At 46.5% G+C, this 21,188-nt stretch overlaps 1 protein-coding gene across 2 annotated transcripts in view; it reads left to right on the top strand.

Annotated features, from left to right (window-relative positions):
• Positions 1-21,188, top strand: part of HYCC2 (hyccin PI4KA lipid kinase complex subunit 2) — a 102,828-nt gene that overhangs the window by 65,133 nt on the left and 16,507 nt on the right. For both annotated transcript variants that reach the window (XM_054970171.1, XM_054970172.1), the window contains exons 8-11: positions 2,632-2,727; positions 3,790-3,906; positions 4,643-4,730; positions 15,742-15,901. In XM_054970171.1, the coding sequence (XP_054826146.1) occupies positions 2,632-2,727; positions 3,790-3,906; positions 4,643-4,730; positions 15,742-15,901 (461 nt within the window). The remainder of the gene's footprint in view (positions 1-2,631; positions 2,728-3,789; positions 3,907-4,642; positions 4,731-15,741; positions 15,902-21,188) is intronic.

Here is a 21,188-nt window from a genome sequence, read left to right as displayed (position 1 = left end):
AGCACAGGACTCTAATCTGGAGAGCCGGGTTGGATTCCCCACTCCTCCACGAAGCCAGCTGGGTGACCTTGGGCCAGTCACAGCTCTCTCAGAGCTCTCTCAGCCCCACCCACCTCACAGGGTGATGGTTGTGGGGTAATAATAACACTTTGTAAACCGCTCTGAGTGGGCATTAAGTTGTCCTGAATGGCGGTATATAAATCGAATATTATTATTATTATTCTAATGTATTTATTCTTAAGGCTTTCTTTAGTATGTTACATCTATAGGTACTCCAGGGATGCCTTGTTTGTGGTTTGTAAGAGCTTCAGTTTTTAGATGTGCCCAGTCAGTGAATATTTATTGTATCTGTAAAGTGCTATCAAGTCACAGCTGACTTATGGCAACCCTGTAAGGTTTTCAAGGCAAGAAGTGAATAGAGGTGGTTTGCCATTGCCTGCCTCTGTGTGACAACTCTGGACCTTCCGTGGTGGTGTCCCATCCAAGTCCTAACGAGGGCCTATCCCACTTAGCTTCCCAGATCCTCAGATCGAATGGCCCTGATCTGAGGATACTTAAATCCAGAGACTGGAGCCATGAATGGACGAGACGGATCTTTGTACACACCTGAAAAATGCCCCAGGTTTGCTGAAAAACCTGAAATCTAAAAAAAAACAAAAACACACACATTGAGGTTAACCTCCTCCCTCAAACGATTAAGGGAGCTCTGATAGGTTTAACTGGATGCCCTCAGTGGCTGTTGCTAGGCAACTGAGTAACAGGCCAGTATTCCAGGCTTGGTTTCTGTCAGGAAAAGGGAGGCTCTTTCCAGGGCTGTTTTGGCCTTTGAGGGAGGACTCGCTGGGGCCAGGCCCAGAAGCAGCCACCGGGCAACCTGATACCATGTGGCTCACCCAGGCCCAGCTGCTGTTCAACAGCACGCATGTGCGCGCATCCACCCACCCCAAAAGCCAATGTAATGTAGAGGTCAGAGTTTCAAAGTAGGATGTGGGAGACCCAGGTTCAAATCACCACTTGGCTGTGGAAGCTCACGGGGTGACTTTGATTGAGTCACACACTCTCAGCCTAACCTACCTCTCAGGGTTGTTGTGAGGATAATAAGGAGGCAAGAGGCATAATATTGGGTGCTATGGGTCCCCACTGTGAAGAAAGGCAGTATATAAATGGAGTAAGTAAGTATAGATGAAGAAGGGGGACAAATAAAAGATAAACGGTTGAGTGGGTTTGAAGGAGAGGAGGCCATGGGGAAAGGTGAGGATATGGGGGCTGCCCAGCGGCGGGAAAGAGGAAATAGTGTAGGGAAGGGGATGCAGGGGGAAGTGAAGTACCCCACACAAGTCCTTGCAGGTTCCCCACCAAGCAACTGGGCCTGGCTCAACTGGCTCTGTGAAACTGGGCCGGAGGGGAAAGGCGACCGGGGGTGAAAGGGGATAAGGTGAAAACGGGGACAGACCAAAGGTGGAAGGGAAAAGGAATCGGGAAAAGGGAAGAGGCTATTGGGGGGGGGGGAGCAGGGAAGGGAAAGAGGGCAGGTTTGGGAGGGGGCATGAGATGCCCCCACAAGTCCTTGCGGGTCCCTCCCTTGTCTGACAAGATTGGTCTAGCCTGGATCATCAAGGTCAAGGTGTCTATTTGTTAGCTGGATGTAAACATTTGTAGCTTATCAATGCCTTCCAGTTCTGTTTGGACTATCCTGTAAAAAAACAATATGTCCAGTTGCCCTAATGTTTTGCAGTGTAGTAATTGTGGTCGGATGGTTGGACTAAGACTGGGGAAACCCAGGTTCAAATTCCTTCTTGCTATGAAACATAGTTGATTATAATAATAACATTTGATTTATATACCGCCCTTCAGGACAACTTAACACCCATTCAGAGCGGTTTACAAAGTATGTTATTATTATCCCCACAACAATAATCACCCTGTGAGGTGGGTGGGGCTGAGAGAGCTCCTAGAAGCTGTGACTGACCCGAGGTCACCCAGCTGGCTTCAAGTGGAGGAGTGGGGAATCAAACCAGGCTCTCCAGATTAGAGTCCCGTGCTCTTAACCACTACACCAAACTGGCTCTCCTATCTTGGGCCAGCAATTCTCTCTCCGTTTAAGCCACCTCACCAGATGGCTTTGAACATAAAATGGAGGCGGAGAGAACCGTGTGCACTGCTCTGAGCTGCCTGGAGGAAGAGTGGAGGGAAATGCACTCAGTGAATAATCTGCATGTTTAGGAATTAAGTGAGTGGCTCCCACCAGTCATAAAAGGGAGAAAGCCAGGCAGTCACCCCTAGGCAAGGCAGAGTCTTTTGTGTATTCGGGGGACTCCCTCAAGTATGCAGAAAAAGTTAAATTGACCAAGCGAAAAACCAAAATAAAGGGAAGGGAAATTTGCCTGCTGAAGCCTTGGCATTTATATCGTTCAGGAGTCATGGTGGATGGAGGGGGGGGGCGGGGGGGGTTCTGGATGGCTCTCCCCTTACGTGATTCCTCGTGGGCCTACAGCCCATGAAAGACCTCTGTTCCGAATCCAAGAGGCATGAAGCAAGAGATAATATAGTCTGTTTGGGCCCATTGAGAAGAGTCTTTTGTAGAGGAGTCGTGGCTGTTTCAACCTTTTATTCCTTTCCCTCCGTCTTTAGGTTTGAGGTGCTGAGCTTTCTTATGCTGTGCTACAACTCTGCCATTGTCTATATGCCTGCCTCTTCCTATCAGTCGCTTTGCCAGATGGGCTCCAGGTGAGGAGGGTATTCACGATACTGTAGAGGGGGAAACTTTTGTGAGGGTACTTTTTAATCAACAAAGTTTACATTGCGCGTGTTGTCACAGTTGATTTGAAATTAAATAAATGATTTTTGTCACAGCAGTTGGATGTGTCCTTGACTTAATTTGCCACAGAAGGCAAAGAAATAAAAATAGGCTGAAACTACTCACGTTTTTCTCTGTTACATAGAATATTTTTTTTAAAAAAAATCAAACTGCATCTTTGAACAATTAATCCAAGTATTGGTGACAGGATCCGAAAACCTTCCTGCTGTATGCCCTCGGGGGGCCTTGTGTTTCTCAACAGTGGGTCCCCAGGTTGCATGGAAGGACTCAGTGGAGACATGAAGTTAACCACATTGAGAGATTGATGGGGGGGGGGCATGCGGGTTCACTCGTGTTCTGCTCTGCCGCTCGTCTTCTCCCAGCCAATTCTCAGCCCAGGTGGGACTTGGCTCAAAGCGAGGGTGACCTTGAAGCCCAGCTCCCGTTCATCGTTCTGTGGGGGAACGGAGGGGCACTCCTTTGTTGTGGAAAGGATCCTTGGGCGAAGCACTCGAGAGCAGGCTGTGCCCCTCCAGGGTTTCTGTCTTGTCCCTAAATCTTACGGATCACAAATTCCCCCTCTTGCTCCCAGCGTTGAATGATTATACTAACACCAGGTAAAGTAAAGTAAGGGTACGTGCTTAAAGAACGATAGTAAGCAGAATGTTATTATTTTTTTAAAACGCTAGGCTAGTTTGCCAGTCTGCAAAGGAGGGAAACTGGATTTTCCTTCCTGAAACTCTGAGGTATATTTTTTCTGCTGGGATCTGTTTCTTGTTAGAGTTGGTATGAGATCATGATTTATTCCCTTAGAGGTGTTTCTCTAAAGACAAGAAAATTGATGTGAATAAAATAATTTTTAAAAAATCAAAGTTGTTTCTTGTGGAGATTAATAATGATACTTTGATTATTCCAGCTGTGTAACTGACTGTATAAAAACTTGTTTACTCAAAATTGTGTGTCTTTTAAATGCTCTTACTGCGTTTTGCTAGGCTCTGTGTGAGTGGGTTTCCACGGCAACATGAAAAATGCTGGAAGGAAGACTGTGGCAGAGTCGTCCTGGATCCCGACTTCATGGTCCAGCTCCTCACGGGGGTTTATTATGCCGTGTGAGTATCCAGGGGGTTAGACCAGAAGAGACCCCCGTTTTCAACTGAATTGGAATATATTCCCTTTAATTGGTGTCCCACATGCTTATTTAGGCATTGAACAGTGGCTGCTTTTATTGCCCCATTTCCTGCCGCTTCAGTCCGTTGGCATTTTGTGACTATCTTTATTGGTCTAAATCAGCTGTTTCACACGGCATGTTGCAACCCTGGAGTGTTGCACTTCTGGCTTCCTCTCTTTTTAGATGAATCTCAACAGCATACTTTTAAAAAAAGAAGATTGTGTATCCCTGCTGCTAATTAGACATTTGTGAGTACACATAGTTGTGTGTGTATTTGTGTTAAAAAATGGTAATGAAAGGTGTGTGTACTTGAATTAACCCCCTGTTGAAGTACTTAACACACAGTTTGCCATTGTTCTTAGTGAAAACTGCATTTGTGTGATGTGCTTCTACTGGGCTGATCAAATGTGGAATTTAATTTCAGTGTTATCTGGCAAAATAATCTTTTAACTTTTAGATAAGTGCTATTGTATTATAAATGTTACTAACAATACTGTCCTGGTTTTGGGGGGGGGTATAGGGAGGGTGCCATTCAGATCACTGGATTGCTTCTAACTTAATGAAGTTCTAGGAAGTGTGTGTGTGTGTGTTCATACACACACATACTTGAAAGGTATTCAGCAAGGAAAAGATAAGTTCAGGAAAATGATCCCTTCTTTTATTGCTGCCTTATGTAGATACAATGGACAGTGGGAACGTGGCCAAGAAACCCTGGATGACATAATTTACAGAGCACAGCTTGAACTCTATTCTCAGCCACTGTTGGTAAGGGAGAAGTGACTGCGTTCTGTTGATGTGATTAAAATGTACATATTAATGTGCTATGCATTTGCAATGGAAGCTCTAGTACTTTGGAACTGAGGTGATGCTATGGGCTCTTTAGGGCAAGCTTATTCCTAGAGAGTTGGGACGGAAAGCCAGGGGTAGACAGAATGTTGGCGTGACTACGGGAAGCTTGGAGAGGGACCAGTGTGTGCTCTCCATGCTGTACCATGACAGTCTCCTGAGGTGTACAAATGCATGTATGCGTACTCTGGTTACACCAAAGGCATGCACACACACACAAGATATACGTATATGATTTGGTCTGAACCGTCACAGCATTTTAAAATCTCTTTAAAATGGTGATGTCCCCACGGCAGACACAAGGACTCCCTCATGTCTCGTTTGGCCCACAGTGAGTAGTTGAAGCAGAAGCGGTCTGTCCTTCTCCCCTGGGGCTTTTACCCTGAGAACTCTATGCAGCAAATACCATGGCCTAGCAGTCATCTGTATAAGTCCCTTAGCAGATCTTGCATCAGCAGTTTTATTCCTCAGTGTTGAAATAGTAGAAATGAATAAAAATAGAATTGAAAGGCAGAGATTCTGATCTTGTCTTATCAATGGAGAAGACGAAAATCATATTCATTTAGCAAGTAGCTTTACCAGAGAGTATTTGGCGAAGGCCCCGCCTTACAAGAGGTCTATGACAAGTACCCCTTCTACCCCTCTCCAGACCCTTCTTTTAATTTCACGTGCTTTCTGGGGGGCATATTGAGACCAAGGGATGGCCGTTGCTGAACGCTCTGAGGACTAGAGCAGGGTCAGCAGTCATTTATAATCAAAGACTCAAACGACATCAGTCTTCGGAACACAACCCAGAGCCACGTTAAAGAAACTCGTTCGCATAACTGAAACTCTACAGCTTACATTACTGATAATAGGCATGCTGATCCAGGCAGTTTCTACAGCTCAAACACGGTTTATTGCGAGTCCTTTGTTGGGTAGCAGCACGCGAGGTCTCACAATAAAGAATGAATATCCAAGGAGGAACCCTGTGCGATTGTTGTACTGCAGTGGCATAAATCTACGCCATTTTCACTTGGACTATTGGCCACTGTTCCCTCCTGTCATTTCCCTTTCTGTAAATAATCTTTAAAAAGCCCTTTAGCCTAAAAAAAAAATCTTTGCCTGCCATTCCCTTCACATATTGGTGATTCTAGCGTCTCACCTACCCCTTCACTAAACCTTAGCATCATTTCATTTTCTTTTTTAAAGAGCCGTATTTAGTTCTCTGCCAGGCTGCATTAGACTCTAGAACTGTAGGGTGCAGATCCCTGGGGCAGAGGCAGAAGATCGGGGCAGTGCTTATGGGGCAAGGGAAGTATGGCGGTGGGGCTAGGTTCTTTTAAGGGAAGGAGCCGGAGATATGGTTGTCCTCAGACCCCTTCCAGTCTTTGCCTCATCCTGAGGGATGCTGGTAGTGGGGCGAGGATTAAGAACACTGCTGTTGTACAATGCCAGGTCCATAAAGAATAAGATTGCAACTCTCCAGCAGTTTTTTGAAATGGAGAAAATGGACCTGGTATGTGTGACTGAGACCTGGGTGTGGGAAGGCGAAACTGTCGCCTTAAAAGAGCACCCCCCCCCCACCCGCCCGAGGATTCTTGCTCCTTCGTCAGTCTCGAGACGGTGGCTGGGGGGGGGGAGTGGGGGGGGGCGGTGCTCATCCGAGAGTCTTTCTGCGTCAGGCCGCTCTCCACACCAAAGATTGCCGGCACTGATTGTGTGGTCCTGGCATGAGGCGCTGAGGAAAGTATGGCTGTCTGGTGTACCGACTGCCCAGCGCACTGGCAGCTGCCTTGCCTGACCTGCTGGAGGTGGTAACTGGCTGGGCTTTGGAACACCCTCGACTCTTGATCTGGGGTGATTTCACTGTCCGTGCCGATGATGCTTCCTCCTCACGGGCCACGGACCGAGTGTCATCCGTGGCGTCACTGGGACTCTCCCGGTTTGTCTTGCATGCCGCTCGTTGTGCAGGACACACGCTGGACCTGATCTCTGGGATGGGGCTATAGATGGATCTGGATATGCAGGGGGCAGTGCCATAGTCCGACCATTTCGTCCTGAGGGCTCGTCTGGGCACCTCGACCCCCTCCCCTGCTTAGGCCACGAGCAGATTTAGGCTCACCTGCGATGCCTAATGGATCCAGTTGGTTTCCAGAATGCCCTGCAGGATCTGATGCTCCCTGGCAGCTCATTTGATGCACTGGTAGAGGACTGGAATACCCGTCTCTCTGAAGCCATCAATGAGATCGCTCCCCGTCACCCTCTCCGTGCCTGGCCAAAGTGGCCTCCTGGTATACCGGGGAGCTACAGTGGTTTAAACGGGAGCTGAGATGGCTACAGCGAGTGTGGGGGGTGGATCCGTGACGAAGTGTCAATAACATCTTATAGGACGTTTATGAAAGCCTATGAGATGGTAGAGAAAGCTGCAAAAAGGGATTATTATGCGTGCAGCTTCCGTTGCATCCACAAGCTCCTGCCCGGCACGACTGTCTAGGGTAATTTGGTCATGAATGTCCCTCTTGCAGGGGGTGATAAAAACTGCTAATTCAGCATTACGCTGTGAGGCATTTGGAAGCTTTTTTTGCAGATGAGTTCCTGTCACTCCAGCGGGATCTGCCAGCGAAGCTTGATACAGTATGTGAACTAGAGCCTGTTGGCTGCCTTCAGAGTTGATATTGGATCACTTCAGGCTACTATGCCAGGATGAGGTGGATAGGGTCCTGTATTCTGTGAAGCCTACCACGTGCCCACTGGAACCGTGCCCATCACGGCTGGTGAAAGCTGATGCTTCTGGGGTCCAGGCCCCTTTAACCTTTCTTTGAGCTCCAGGGTTTTCCCGGACTCATTGAAGGAGGCAGTGGTGTGGCCCCTATTAAAAAAACCATCACTGGATCCACTTGATCCAACCAATTACTGCCCAGGGTTGAATCTTCCATTCCTGTGTAAGATAATTGAGAGGGCAGTGGCGGGACAGCTGCAGGAGTTCCTAGATGACTTCTCTATCCTGGACCCATTCCAGTATGGCTTCCGGCCCGGCCATGGTGCGGAGATGGCTCTGGTTGCCCTAACAGATAATATACAGCGACAGCTGAATCAGGGCAGGTCGGCGTTGCTGATACTTTTGGATCTTACAGCAGCGTTCAACAGTCAGTCACGAACTTTTGACTCACCACCTCGCCAAAGTGGGAATTCGTGGGACAGCCCTGCAGTGGCTGAGCTCCTTTCTCCATGGACGGGGACAGAGTGTTGCACTAGGGGAACAGATGTCTGCCCGCCATCCTTTGGTGTGTGGCGTCCCTCAGGGGTGATTCTTTCCCCAATGTTATTTACCATCTATATGTGCCCCCTTGCCCAGTTGGTTCGTAACTTTGGGCTGGGTTGTCACCAGTATGCTGATGACACTCAGGTTTTATCTGTTGATGGATGGCCAATTAGACACTGCTCCAGACTCCTTGGCCAGATGTCTGGATGCAGTGATGAAATGGTGGTGTCAGAGCCGCCTGAAATTGAATCCCCTGAAGACGGAGATTCTGTATCTGGGTCGTGGGAATTAGAAATCTGGCTCCCAGCCCTCGACGGAGTGCAATGACAGCCTTCTTTGACGGTGAAGAGCCTGGGTGCGCTCCTGGGTGCCGCACTTTCTATGGAGGCCCGGGTTGCAGCCACATCCGTAGCTGCATTTTTTCACCTTCAGCAGGTCAGGCAATTGGAGTCCTTTCTCCTGTCGCAGGACCTGGCTTCAGTAATCCATGCAACAGTCACCTCTAGACTAGACTACTCCAATTCGATCTATGCTGGGCTGCCTGTGGGCTTGACCGGGAAGTTACAACTGGTCCAAAACGCAGTGGCACGCGTCCTCACAGGGTGTTGGTTCTAGTATTCAGAGCCCTTCACAGACTGAGACCTGCATTCCTGCGGGACCGCCTCTCCTGTCATGACCCCCGCAGGGCTTTGTGCTCTGTGGATAAGCAGCTCCTGGTGGTTCCCAACCTGAGGAACATTCAGCTGGCCTTACCTAGGGCCAGGGCCTTTTCTGCCCTGGCCCCAGCCTGGTGGAACGCGATCCCACTGGCGATCTGAGCCCTGTGGGACCTATTACAGTTTTGCAGGACCTGCGAGTGAGATGTTCCGCCGGGCCTTTGATTAGGGGCCAGCTTTGTGTCCCCCCTTTCTGACCGCCTTGCCCTCCTTTTGCGGCCACCCCGGATTTGCACCATGGCAGTGCAAATCCGGGGTAGTGATTTTATAGTAGCCTGGTTTGATCAGTGGCGCCTGAATCTCTTTATCTGGAGTAAGTGGTTTTAATGTTTCTATTGTATTTATTGAAATATTGTTGGAAGCCGCCCTAAGCCCACTTGTGGGAAGTGCGGGGTATAAGTCAAATAAATAAATAAATAAAATAGTAGGTAGAATCAGTGGTGCTGAAGTCGACTCTTATTTCAGTCTAACAATTCATCTATCTTTTAAATACTGGCATTATTTTATATGCTTTTACAAAGGAAAACTTGAGGAGTCTGGGAATCGCATTTTTCATCTTTCCAGTGTCAGGCACTCAGGGTCACCTGACATACTTAATATCCCTGCAACTGAAGCTGTTGTAGTGATTCTCTCTGTGATTTTGTCTCTGGGGTGGGACACTGAGAACAGGAAGTGGTTGTTGGTTCCTGCTGTAATCTCTTCTGAGTCTGGGAGCCTGCCTGGCCTTGAGAAGTCTGTGAATCCCACAGCCTGTTTTTCTGCTTACAGAGTTTGAGGACTGCCAGGAGGAGGGGGGCAGAATTAGGACGGAGTAGCCGTGGGGAACTTTTATCTGCGTTAGGCTTGTCTGTGGCCACCACTCCTAGCAAGGATGGAGTAAGAGCATGAAACTGGCATCTTATCAATAAAGAACTTTAACTCCTGAAGTGAAGTCTTTTGAGAGTTTCCTGACAAGTCACTGGTTAAGTAACTTTCCTGACCAATTGTTATTGGCTTGGGCAGGGCTTTTTTTCTGGGAAAAGAGGTGGTGGAACTCACTGGGACCATATGCTCACGCGCTTTGCGTGAGCATGCTCCCAGGACTACACGGTGACATCACTTCTGGGAAGTGACATCATTGTGCAGGGCGGAGCCACTCCCAGGAATGCTCCTGCGATTCAGGCCTGCTCGCCTCCCCGCCTCTTACCTGGCATCAGTGTTCCCTCTAAGCGGTGCATTGTTGTGAGCCAGAAATCTACTTTGTGGGCAGCAACTTGCAAGTTTTGAGCACACCTTTTCCAAAACCAGAATCCATTTGATTAAAAGACTTTTGAAATAGATTGTCTGAGGTATTGGTATTGGGTGCCATCAGTATGTTGATGACACCCACTTATGTATGTGCTTCTCAAAAGCTTATGCCTCAATAAAGTTGGTTAGTCTTAAAGGTGCTACTGGACTTTTTACTATTTTGCAACTACAGACTAACACGGCGAAGTCCTCTGGATATTAAAGAGTGCATCTGTAATATATGGAATCCACTGCCACATGAAGTGGCAACTGCTAGAGGGTGTTAGGGACTTTAAAAATGATTAGAGAAATGTGTGAATGAAAGGTATATTCACACATCTCGTAACTGGGCTTCTTGTATTGTTTTAAGCATTTTAAAGGGGAAATGAAGCATCTTTTTTCTTTTAAAATGCTACCACAGCACAGGGAACACAGCTTCGATTAGCAAAAGCAAACTGGGCTTGAAGGGCCAGAACTCCTTCCTTTTCCCTGCACAACCCCAATCTAAATCAGGGATGAGCAAGGTGAGACCAAGCATAGGCTCGAGACCGTAAGAGTCAACTGGGGCAGTATACCACCTGAGCCCAGACCAGGACAACCCAGGCTAGCCTGATCTTAGATCTCGGAAGCTAAGTAGGTGATCCCTCCAGGGTTGTTTCGTAGAGGCTGGTAATGGCAAATCACATCTCTTGCCTTCAAAACATTTATGTTAACGTTTTCATGATGCAATACCAAGACTTGGAGTATGCAAAATGACTGACCATGGAAATGAAATAAACACCATGCACAGATTGTGTTTTTTTAAAGGCAAATGTAATGCATCTGGAACTATCCACAGAATAAAATTCAATGTTCCTCATTGAAGCCTAAATTTAAACAAAAAATAAAACCCAAATGAATTTTCAAGTACACTTGTAATTTCACTTGGTGCACATATGAGAAATGAGTCATTACAAATCTACCTACACAGGTAAAGAGTAAAGGAAGGTATAGTAAAAAAATGTCACAAATATGCAATTACTTCGGCAAAATATAAAGAACACAAGAAAAAGAACTCCACCCAGCAAGAAAGCCTATTTGCTAGTGTACCAGAATTTAAGAAAGTGAATATAGGAAAGGGTGGGGGGAGAAGGGCACAACTGACCTGTGTATTTTTAAGCAAACTAAAAATACATTTTTAAAAGCAGCTTCTCATTCAGGGCCATTTGCTGCATTTAGTAGGGAGAGAATCAGACTGCGCTGAAAGAACTGTCCCCCCTCACATCCCTGGGACGGGCCATTACAGGAAGCAGCACAGTGTTTTACTACAGCTCCCAGTATCCTTATTGCCTACAACTCCCATAGTGCACGGTTCCAACTTCATTGTTAACCCGTTTATTGCCCATGTGCTACCTTGTGCCACAAAGCTCCTGCCAATTCAGGTCATACACAGAAAGGGCTCTTTAAATTTTAACCCTCCCCTACTTCAGCTGGGACTGATTAAAAACAATACGTCCTTTTTAATTGTTGTCAATAAAGAGGTATCAAAATTAAAAGAGAATTAAGGGATTTAACATAACTACCAGGGAGAGGTTGAGGGGAGGATATGGAACAGAAGACACAATATTGTGAACATGCAGGGTGAGGGCTGGTTGAGAGGGAGGGGAGGAGAACACGTGATCACATGATCTCTTTGGAGAACTGCCGGAACAGAGTTCCGGTGCGGTCCGGCAGGGAAAAAGTCCTGAGCTTGGGTAACTTTAGCCATTGCTTTTGAATAGGATGATTTAAATGCTTCTTACTTGGTGAATTGTTGGAACAGCGACTTTCTTTGGGGAATGATTAAATATGCTACTAGACTGGAAAATTTAAATGAACAATTGAGCCTGTTGAGGGAGTTCCTTGGAGATCAGCGCTACTAAGAAGACTCTGCATGCCGTGTTTTTTTTAAATTCAGCCTTCAGTCTTGCCTGAAGCTGAACAACAAACCCGACAGAAACTGATTGTAGTTCCTGTTTGATTTGCCTAGGTTTATATTACTAACAGGAAAACCGTCTTCTTTCAGATATCTGTAGGTTTTCTCCCATCCCATTTTTTCACCTTATGCTTATTTGTTTTCCTTTAGATACCTCTCCCTTCTGCACCCTTCTCAGAGAGATTCAGAATGTCTTGCCTTCCCAGCCCCCCACCCCGTCAGTTCTCAAAAATAGTAGCCTAGTCACAGATAGATGGATTATACCCTACTTTCTAGTGATGTTAAGTGAAAAGCAAACTTCCATCCAGTTATTATCCAAGAGCATCAGCTTTTGAAAGCGATGTTTCATACTTAAAACAGGCGTGAACGAAAGTATGTTTTATGTGTAAGGGCTTTTTCCATGCATCCCTCTTGAGGAAGGCAGGTATTCTTTTCTGTGGTGCTGATGGTAGTGGCAGAAGAACCTTTTATCTTCCGGGAGTGTTTAGTGTATCCTCTTGTTGCTCAACTTCCTCTCAGTCCTTTCATACCCTTCGTTATCCCTTTTCAGTTTCCCACTTCCTTTGTGTTCCTTTGCCCGCATTCACATTCTCTCCTTTTTTGTTCTTCTTTTGCCACCGTTTGCATTGCTTTCTTCTCTTTTTTCTGCCCTTCTGTCCTCAGTGCCTGCCCTCCCCCCCTCCCCCAGCCAGCTTCTAGGTGCCAAGTTTTTCCGCTCAGCTGATGCAGCTGGCCAAAGACCACCATAAAGTAGAAAATGAGATATGTAATTATTCAAGCAAGAGCCTGCTGCACTCTTTGTGGTACTCTCCGGGTTCAAGTCACTGCTTTTAGCGTATGATAGAAAAGCAGTATATAAATATTGTAAACGACATAAATAAATCCTTGGCATTCTTGTGTAAGACAAATGATTGTGTTAAACTGCAGTTTATTTGAAAGGTTCAGTTAATGAGCAGTCACTTGTCACCTTTTGTGTAATTAGGAGATCCTACCTACTCATTGCTTGTGCCTAACAATGCTTTTCCTGGGTGTATATCATTGATAATAAATAAAAATGAGCAAATAGGTGGTTTCCCATATCACTCAATGTATACATATCATGTGGCCAAAGTATGGGAAATACGTATACTGGGGGCAGAGCAGGAGTGGCCCTCTCTTGCTTGTGTGGCCACTTGGTTGAATGTGACTGTGGCACTCTTGTCAGCAGTGTGCCACACACCCACTCTGGATTGTCCTGCAGATTTATTTCACTAGGCTGAGCCCAAGACCTCTGCAGCACTGAAGGATGTTTTCAGTTCATCACACAGCCATGGGCCCCACGAGGCACCACAGTATGTAAACATTTTCATGGCTGACTTAGAGCAACCTTTGCTCTGCTCCTACCCAGTAATGCCTCTCCTGTGCTTGAGATTTATTGATGATGTTTTCATCATTTGGACAGATGGGAAGGAAGATTTTGAGAGGTTCAAATACTATTATTTGTTTTTATTTATGGCATTTATAGTCCGCCTTTCTCACTGACGATCAAGGTGGATTACACAGTACGATATGCGTACAGACAATATCAAGGACATTTCCACAAACAACGCCATGGGGTAAATAGATACAAGTTCTCAAAGACGTAGCATTAGCAGGAATCCAATAAAGAGCTGAAAAAATGCTGAAACAGAGCAGAAGCAATTGTAGGACTGCCATGAGACAACATAGAACTACCCAGTAGAATCATACTTGAAGCACAGGTAGCACATGGGACCACATACTTAAAGCAATGGATAGGACTTAAGGCAACATAGTGGTGAAGTCAGTGGTCCATAACTCGTTAGTGAAGCATCTGAGACCCCCTCCCTACAATACTTCCCTCCTATCTGAGTAAAAAGCCTTTTTGAATAATTTGCTTTTACATTGTTTGCGGAAAGCCAGGAGGGTGGGGGCTCTCCTGACCTCCTCAGGCAGGCTGTTCCATAGGGTAGGGGCCACCACAGAGAAAGCTCATGTACTGGCGGCTGTTGATTTTCCCCATGTGCAGGGTGGCTCCTGCAGGAGACCCTGTTCGGAAGAGCAAAGCTGCCACAGAGGATCATAGGGAGGGAGGCAGTCCCGTCGGTATGCGAGACCCAGTGCATAAAGAGCTTTGTATGTAATAACCAATACCTTGAACTGAGCACGATGACTGATAGGTAGCCAGTGGAGTGATGTTCAAGCTCCTGCTCGCTCCTGCTAACAGTTGAGCTGCAGCATTTTGCACCAACTGGAGCCTCCTACTTAACTTAGATGGGAGACCAATGTATAGTGCATTACAATAGTCAAGTTTTGATGTTGCCATAGCATGGATCCAGGTGGCCAGGTTGGCTGTGTCGAGGTAAGGAGCCATCTTCCAGTGAGGCTGTAGAAAGCATTTTTTGCAGATACCTTAATTTGTTTTTCTAGCGGTAGTGCTGGATCCAGTATAATGCTTAGGCTCTTAACCAGGTCTACAAGGGTAAGACAAACTCTTATCAAAAGTGGGGAGTGCAATGTATTTCAAGTGTAGATTTAGCTGCTTTGGAAAGACATTGTTTGAATCTGAGCTCCGGCCTATGGAAGCTTGTGCTGGAATACATTTTGTTAGTCTTCACAGGGTTGTTGGACTCCTGTTTAGTTTTCTAAGAGCAATATGTGGCTCAAAAGGTTTCTGTCTACTGCAGCTTTTTGACCTATACATGCTCAGTAAAATCAACACTTGTGCAGTATTTCCCAAATGAGTGTGTGCAGTTTGTTTCCCTAGGCGGAGGTTATTTCATTGTTTTTTTAAAAAAAGCTTCTGAAGTGACTACGGGTGTCTAACTGCCAGGTAGAAAAGAGTCCAGTGGCACCTTTAAGACTAACCAACTTTACTGTAGCATAAGCTTTCGAGAATCAGAGTTCTCTTTGTCAGATGCATGGAGGTTAAGAAGAAATTCTTACGAAGAATTTCGTTTCTCTGACGAAGAGGACTGTGATTCTTGAAAGCTTGTGCTACAGTAAAGTTGGTTAGTCTTAAAGGTGCAACTGGACCCTTTTCTATTTTGCTACTGCAGACTAAGACAGCTAACTCCTCTGGATCTCAAGGCATGTTGAGTTGTAATGGAGCGGGAACCAGTCTGTTCATGCTCTGTTCTGACCAGCATTCGCCAGCTTAACGACTTGCAACACAACCCATGTAACTGATAGGAATGGTAAAAGATGCTCTCTCAGCGCAAGTGTCAGCAGTTGGCATATATATTTACTTCCAGGATCTAGAGTTTACACACGCCAAAGGACAGGGGAGGCCCACAAATCTATGGTTGCAAAACCAGTGACTACAAATTGTGAGAGAGTGTGGGGTGTGGATTGGACAGCTTAGAATATTAGCTGGGGTAAGAGGGGGCATGGATATTCGGACAAAGAGAAGGAATTTTGTGACTTTTTTGCCTTCGGATTTTATGATTGTGTTAATTCTTTTATTCCTACTGCTCATCACCTTGAACTTTGGAAGGGCGATACAAATTTTTAAGTTCAAAAAATCATTTTAATATAAAGAAGAATGTATAAAATGATGGCTAAAGCTGTATGCAGACATCCTACCTGTGCATGGGCGAAGCTGCAGATACCCTGCACAAGCCTGCGCTTATGAAGCCCGGACCCTTGGACTGCTGTTGAAGTGACATCACGTCCGGCACTGTTTCTCCTTCCAGCCTTGTCTTGATCTGCCCCTTGAGATGCCTTTTATTCGGCCTTTTCTTGTTGTCGCAGGTTGCAAATGCTATGAAGAACTCCTTGCCCTTTGATGCCCCCGATGCATCCCAAGGAGGACAGAAAGTCCTGAAGGTGGAGGTGACCCCAACAGTGCCGAGGATTTCTCGGACTGCCATCACAACCGCTTCAATCCGCCGGCATCGCTGGAGAAGAGAAGGTAAACCTCTCCAGGGCAAAACGGATAATGTAGCAGAGCAGCCTTCACTTCCATGGCTACGAGCAGTTTTCTGAACTTGAATGTTAATGCCCTTTTCTGTAATGCGCACAGAGTGCTGATCATTTTTCCGTATGTGGTATGTGTGAGAACTGGTAATCTCCATAGCCACACCCTGCGAGGGAGGTAAGTATTTCCCTTGCCTTTTTAGCGCGGAAGGCATAAGAGCTGGACTTGAATATGGTATCCAGCGACAAACCAGGGTTTGCTGCAAGACTGGAGCCTAGAATTGCTGACAACCTTCTCTGCATTTGCTGAATTGCGTTGCCTCTCTAGTGTCCGAAATGACTTGTTTTTTAATGTAATGTTGATTTCTGCAGTTCATGGGAAAACTGCACCTATGAAATATTTTTAAAATGAAGTTCTTATTCTTTTCCAGAGAATTTCTCGGTACAAAATGACACTGTTTCGAAATCTAAAATAACACTAGAACTTGGACCAGAGGGAGTTTGCATATAAAACTATGGGTTGTGCCTTACCACCACTCTACTGACAGAGGCAGATTTCCCATGCTGGGCTCTTCCCTTTGCCGCTTCTGATGAACCCAAAGTTCCTGTTGGGGAAATGAGGCACCCAGGGACAAAAGCCCCCTGCGTGGGCCACACGCTGAGCAGGCAAGCTGGGAGGCAGGGTTAGGGTTCAACCCTATCAGTTCCAGGTTTTAGTAACAAAATTTCCCAAACGCTTTTGTTCTGTCTAGCCTTTATTTATTATTCTCCAGATAATATATTATCTGCTAGAATTACAATTATGTGATGTTATCACAGTCCATGACATGTTTGGGCTGGAATTTTTGGGTCCCTCACTGACTCGGATTTCGTTCAAGTATCTAGGAGTCTGTGAGCTATCACCTTACCATGTTCCAAGTAATTCGGCTGTTTGCAACTGTCCGATTGTTATCCTGTCTATACTGATATAGTTTAGATGTTTAGTTAGTCCTTTTGGAATTGCACCTAGTGCTCCTGTCACTACTGGAATCACCGTTGTATATTTCTCCCAGAGACACTGAACTTCAAATCTTAGATCTTGATATTTTGTTCATCGTCGTGTCTTCTGTGCAGGCACACATGGGACCTTTGCAGGCCAGCTGCGGATATTCTAAACACTCTCCTAGCCTTTTCACGTGCTTTCCCCCCCAGGTGCAGCTATAAATGCACGTCTCTCCTCCCGCTCCTTGAATCCCTGATGCTTAATGTGAGTTAGGGCCTTTGGTTCCATGGTGTCAAAGTCCCTCTTCAAGAAATGTTCCTATTGTGGGACGAAGATGGCCCAGTTGGATGGGGACGGCAAATACCTCTTCTGTCTGGGCAAAGACGATGAGCCTTGCGGTGTGCGGTCTGCAAATGATTCATGGCCAAAGCACACCATGAAAGGGCGTCGTGATTAAAAGTGGCTCTTCGGGAGTCAGCTTTGACAGACTCTATTGACTCCAATCACAGTGCCACAGATAAAGAACTGCAGTGCCCAGAATGGGCCTCCTCAGTTCCACCAGGATGTTCAGCACCTGACATGGCTCAGAAGGACCAGTTGGTTTCAGCCACAGCTTCGTTGGTTCCAACTTGGTGCCAGACAGAGCTGCCTGCTAAAAAGGCTGAGTTCAAGTCAAAGCACATCGATAAAGGCTTGACATTGCAGTTGCACAAGAGGAAGAAATCCTCTTCTTCGGGCCCGACCACTTCGGTTTCATCGCGTCCATCCAAGCTCTGAGAACCCCATCTCCACCTCTCCAACTGTTGCTCTGCTTCAGTTCCAGCTCTCTCAGAGGGTGAAATTCCTGAAGCCATTGAACCATCTACAGCCATTTCCTGGCTGCCACCCCCTCAGATATGGTCTGTTGAAAGGCAGAGAGGTTCCTCAGTTCCGTTTGCCAATAACAGTCAACTGGAACTGGCTCATCATTAAAGACGCCATCAGTTCCTTTACTATCCGTTAAGGTTCCCCTTACCATTATTATGCATACGGATATGACGGTTCACTGGGTGTGTACCTGCCTCCTCATTACTTCTTCCATGACCCATATGTATTGGTTCTCTTGGGACCAAGGCGAAAAACAAAGTCTACCTTGGTTCCCACTGCAGTTCCAGAAGACAACACTGCTCTGGAACCGACATTGAACCGTGCTATACAGTCCAATGGCAGCTCCAGCGTCAGTTCAGATTTTGCATTGGAACCATCTCCAGCAGAATTCCTTAGTGGGAACTCTGCCGTTTCTCCAAGTGAGGATCTCCGCTTGTACACTGAGCAGTCAGTTTGGATGGCGAGATCTTTGGAAATCGAGAGGAACTGCTCCGTGCCAACCTTTTAGGATCTGGTCTTCAAGGTCTTTTGCTCAGAAACGGTCAGACCTGCAGTGTTTGCAGTCATGCAGGGGATGCCTGACATGACCCAAGATGCCTGGTCCAGGCCAGCTTCGACTCCAGCAATGTCAAAAAAGCTGGATAATATGTGTAAGACCAAACAAGACGGGTCAGGTTTTCACCTTATTCACTTCCCTGCCAGTTCCATTGTCACTGAGTCTCTCCAAGGCCTCTAAAAGAGCACAGGCCACTCGGCCCCAATAGATAAGAAAGGTAGGAAACTAGACATACTTGGTAGAAAGGCTTTGACCTTTAGAATCGGTCATTATGAGGCTATCATGGCTGCTACCAGCTTTTCTTATGGGAAAAGATGGGCCCATATTTGAATCTAACCCCAATGACAAACGAAAGCCCACTAAGACCTTGCAAGGAGAAGCTCTAAGGCCTCCCCAAACAACGGATTAACACGGTTAGGCATATTGGGGTTTGCTCATCCAGTACTATGGCCTTCACTGTTGTCATACGTAGTCATGCGTGGCTCAGAACCAGAGCAAGAGCTCCTAACCATAAGAGGAGGGCAGAAGACCTTCCTTTTGAAGGTTCAGATGTATTTTTGTCCATTGTGGACGAGGCACTAAAGATTAAGGATGGTAAGATGACAGCTGGATCCTCGGGTATCACATCTTTCTACCCAAATCCATTCAAGCAGAGAGATCCCCCTTGGCCATACCCACCTTATAATAAATACAACTGTTCTATTCCCAGCTGATGCATACATTGTCCAGAGGCTCTCAGCAGCCTTCTTCCTCCACCTCCATTCAGTCTCATAGGAGGTACATCAGAACCAAGTCAAAAGACAGTTCCCGGTCCCCAAAGGGTCAATCTGGCTCAAATAAGCAGAGTTTTTAACACCAAACCCTCTCACTTCCTCTGCAGGCCTGGGAGTCAGTCACCCAGGAAGCTTGGGTGTTGTCTGTTGTCAGCCAGAACTATTGCTTGGAGTTCAAGGCAAGTCCTCCAAACATCTCATCTCTGCCCAACCCTTCACCTCTCCCCATCCTGCTTACAGCGAAAGTGCAATCATTGTTAATAAAAGGGGCCGTAGAACCAGTTCCATCTGTTGGCATGAATGGAGTGTTTTCCCAGTATCTCATTTTGGACAAAAAGTCAAGGGGCTCTTGTCCCATTTTAGTCTTTCATTCCCTAAACAAGTCCATGGTTTTCAAGAAGTTTTGAATGTTGTTGTTAAAGGATGTTCTACCCCTATTGAAAGTTCAAGTTTAGTTTGCTACTGTTGGTTTAAAAGATGTATATTTTCATGTTCCGATAAATGTTCACTTTAGAAAGTTCCTTTGCTTCCAATGTGGCTCCAAAAAATACCAATACAAGGTTCTTCCTTTCAGTCTCTCCTCTGCCCCTCGTATCTTTACAAAAGTCATGGCAGTAGTGGTGAGCTATCTCAGAGTAAAAAGGTGTTCCATTTTTCCCTCTCTTGACAATTGGCTTCTAGTGGGCCAACCAGAGAATCTCTGTCCCAACACATCTCTCTGGTTCTTACCGTCCTGGACCAACTGGGCCTCAGGGCCAGTCTGGAGAAGTAATCGCTGGTTCCCCAACAGAGGGTGTTTTTGTGGGGGCAGTCCTAGACTCCTTCCTTGCCTGCCTCACTCCAGACAAGATAACAAAATTTCTCCTCACTCTGAACAAAGTCCTTTCATGCAGGCACCAAAGTGCAAAACAAATTCAAAGACTCTGGGGTTTTGTGGCCTCTCTGACTCTGATAGTTCTCTTTGCCAGGCTGAGGCTTCGTCCCCTTCAAAACTGGTTTGTCAGAGTCTTCCATCCACTCCGCCAGAACCTGTATAAGCAGTTCTCTATCCCGAGACTCATCCACAAGTCCCTGAAGTTGTGAAGCAACAAACTGGACCTCTTAGTGGATGCCCCATTTGTTACTTCTCCTATACAGATCTTGATCATCACAGGTGTCACTCTATCAAGTTAGGGGGCTTGTTCTGGGACCAGGCAGGTAAAGGGATTGTGGTCCCTTCAGGAATCATCAGTGCATATCCTGCTTGAATTCAGGGTGATGAGGTATGCTCTGAAGGATTTTGTACGACTAGTAGAGGGCAAGAATGTTTAGATATGCATGGACAATACAACTGCCATACATTCCTTAGGGGGGGTTCACCTTCCCTAGCTCTCTCCCAGGAATCCTTACTAATTTGGAATAGGGTCATCCAACATGGAGCCATTCTCTCTGCCATACACATAGCAGGCAAGGAGAATGTTCTGGCAGATGCTCTGAGTTGGCCAGAATCCCTGGATTATGAATGGTCCATACACATGAAGTTCCTCTGCCTGATCTTTTGCCAAGTGGGGCCTCCGATGACAGACCTCTTTGCCACCTGCCTCAACAAGGAGTGTGCGTTGCTGGAGGGCAGTGAAAGGGAAGGCCTCCCTTCGAGAGGCGTTTCAGATTCCTTGGTCAGGCACTCTCCTGTGTGCCATTCCCTCTCTACCTCTCAGGACGCTGACGCTCAGCAAGGTGATGCGGGAATGATCCCCAGCAAACATCCATGTCCCTTACTGGCCGGGCGGGGCAGGCCTGGTTTGCCACTCGGTTTCATATAACACAGGGAAGAATCCACCGTTTCCCCCGAAACCCAGACCTGCTGCAGGACAAATGTGGTTCTCCACCACAACCTGGGCTCTAAAACTCACAGCCTGGTTAATCTCTACCTGAATTAGTCTTTTCCTCTGAAAAGGTCCTATTGAAAGCTAGGAAACTGTCACCCGGAAATAATCGTATCTAGCCAAATGGAAAAGATTTTCTCTTTGGACCAAAGAGAGCCATCCGCACCCTGCCTTTGCCTCATTGCCCTCCATTTTACACTCTTTGGTCCCGTTAAAGGACCCGGGTTTGGCTAGTGCCT

This window comes from Eublepharis macularius, chromosome 2 (assembly GCF_028583425.1).
Source record: "Eublepharis macularius isolate TG4126 chromosome 2, MPM_Emac_v1.0, whole genome shotgun sequence".
NCBI lineage: Eukaryota > Metazoa > Chordata > Lepidosauria > Squamata > Eublepharidae > Eublepharis > Eublepharis macularius.
This window is presented reverse-complemented; position numbering and strand designations above follow the sequence as displayed.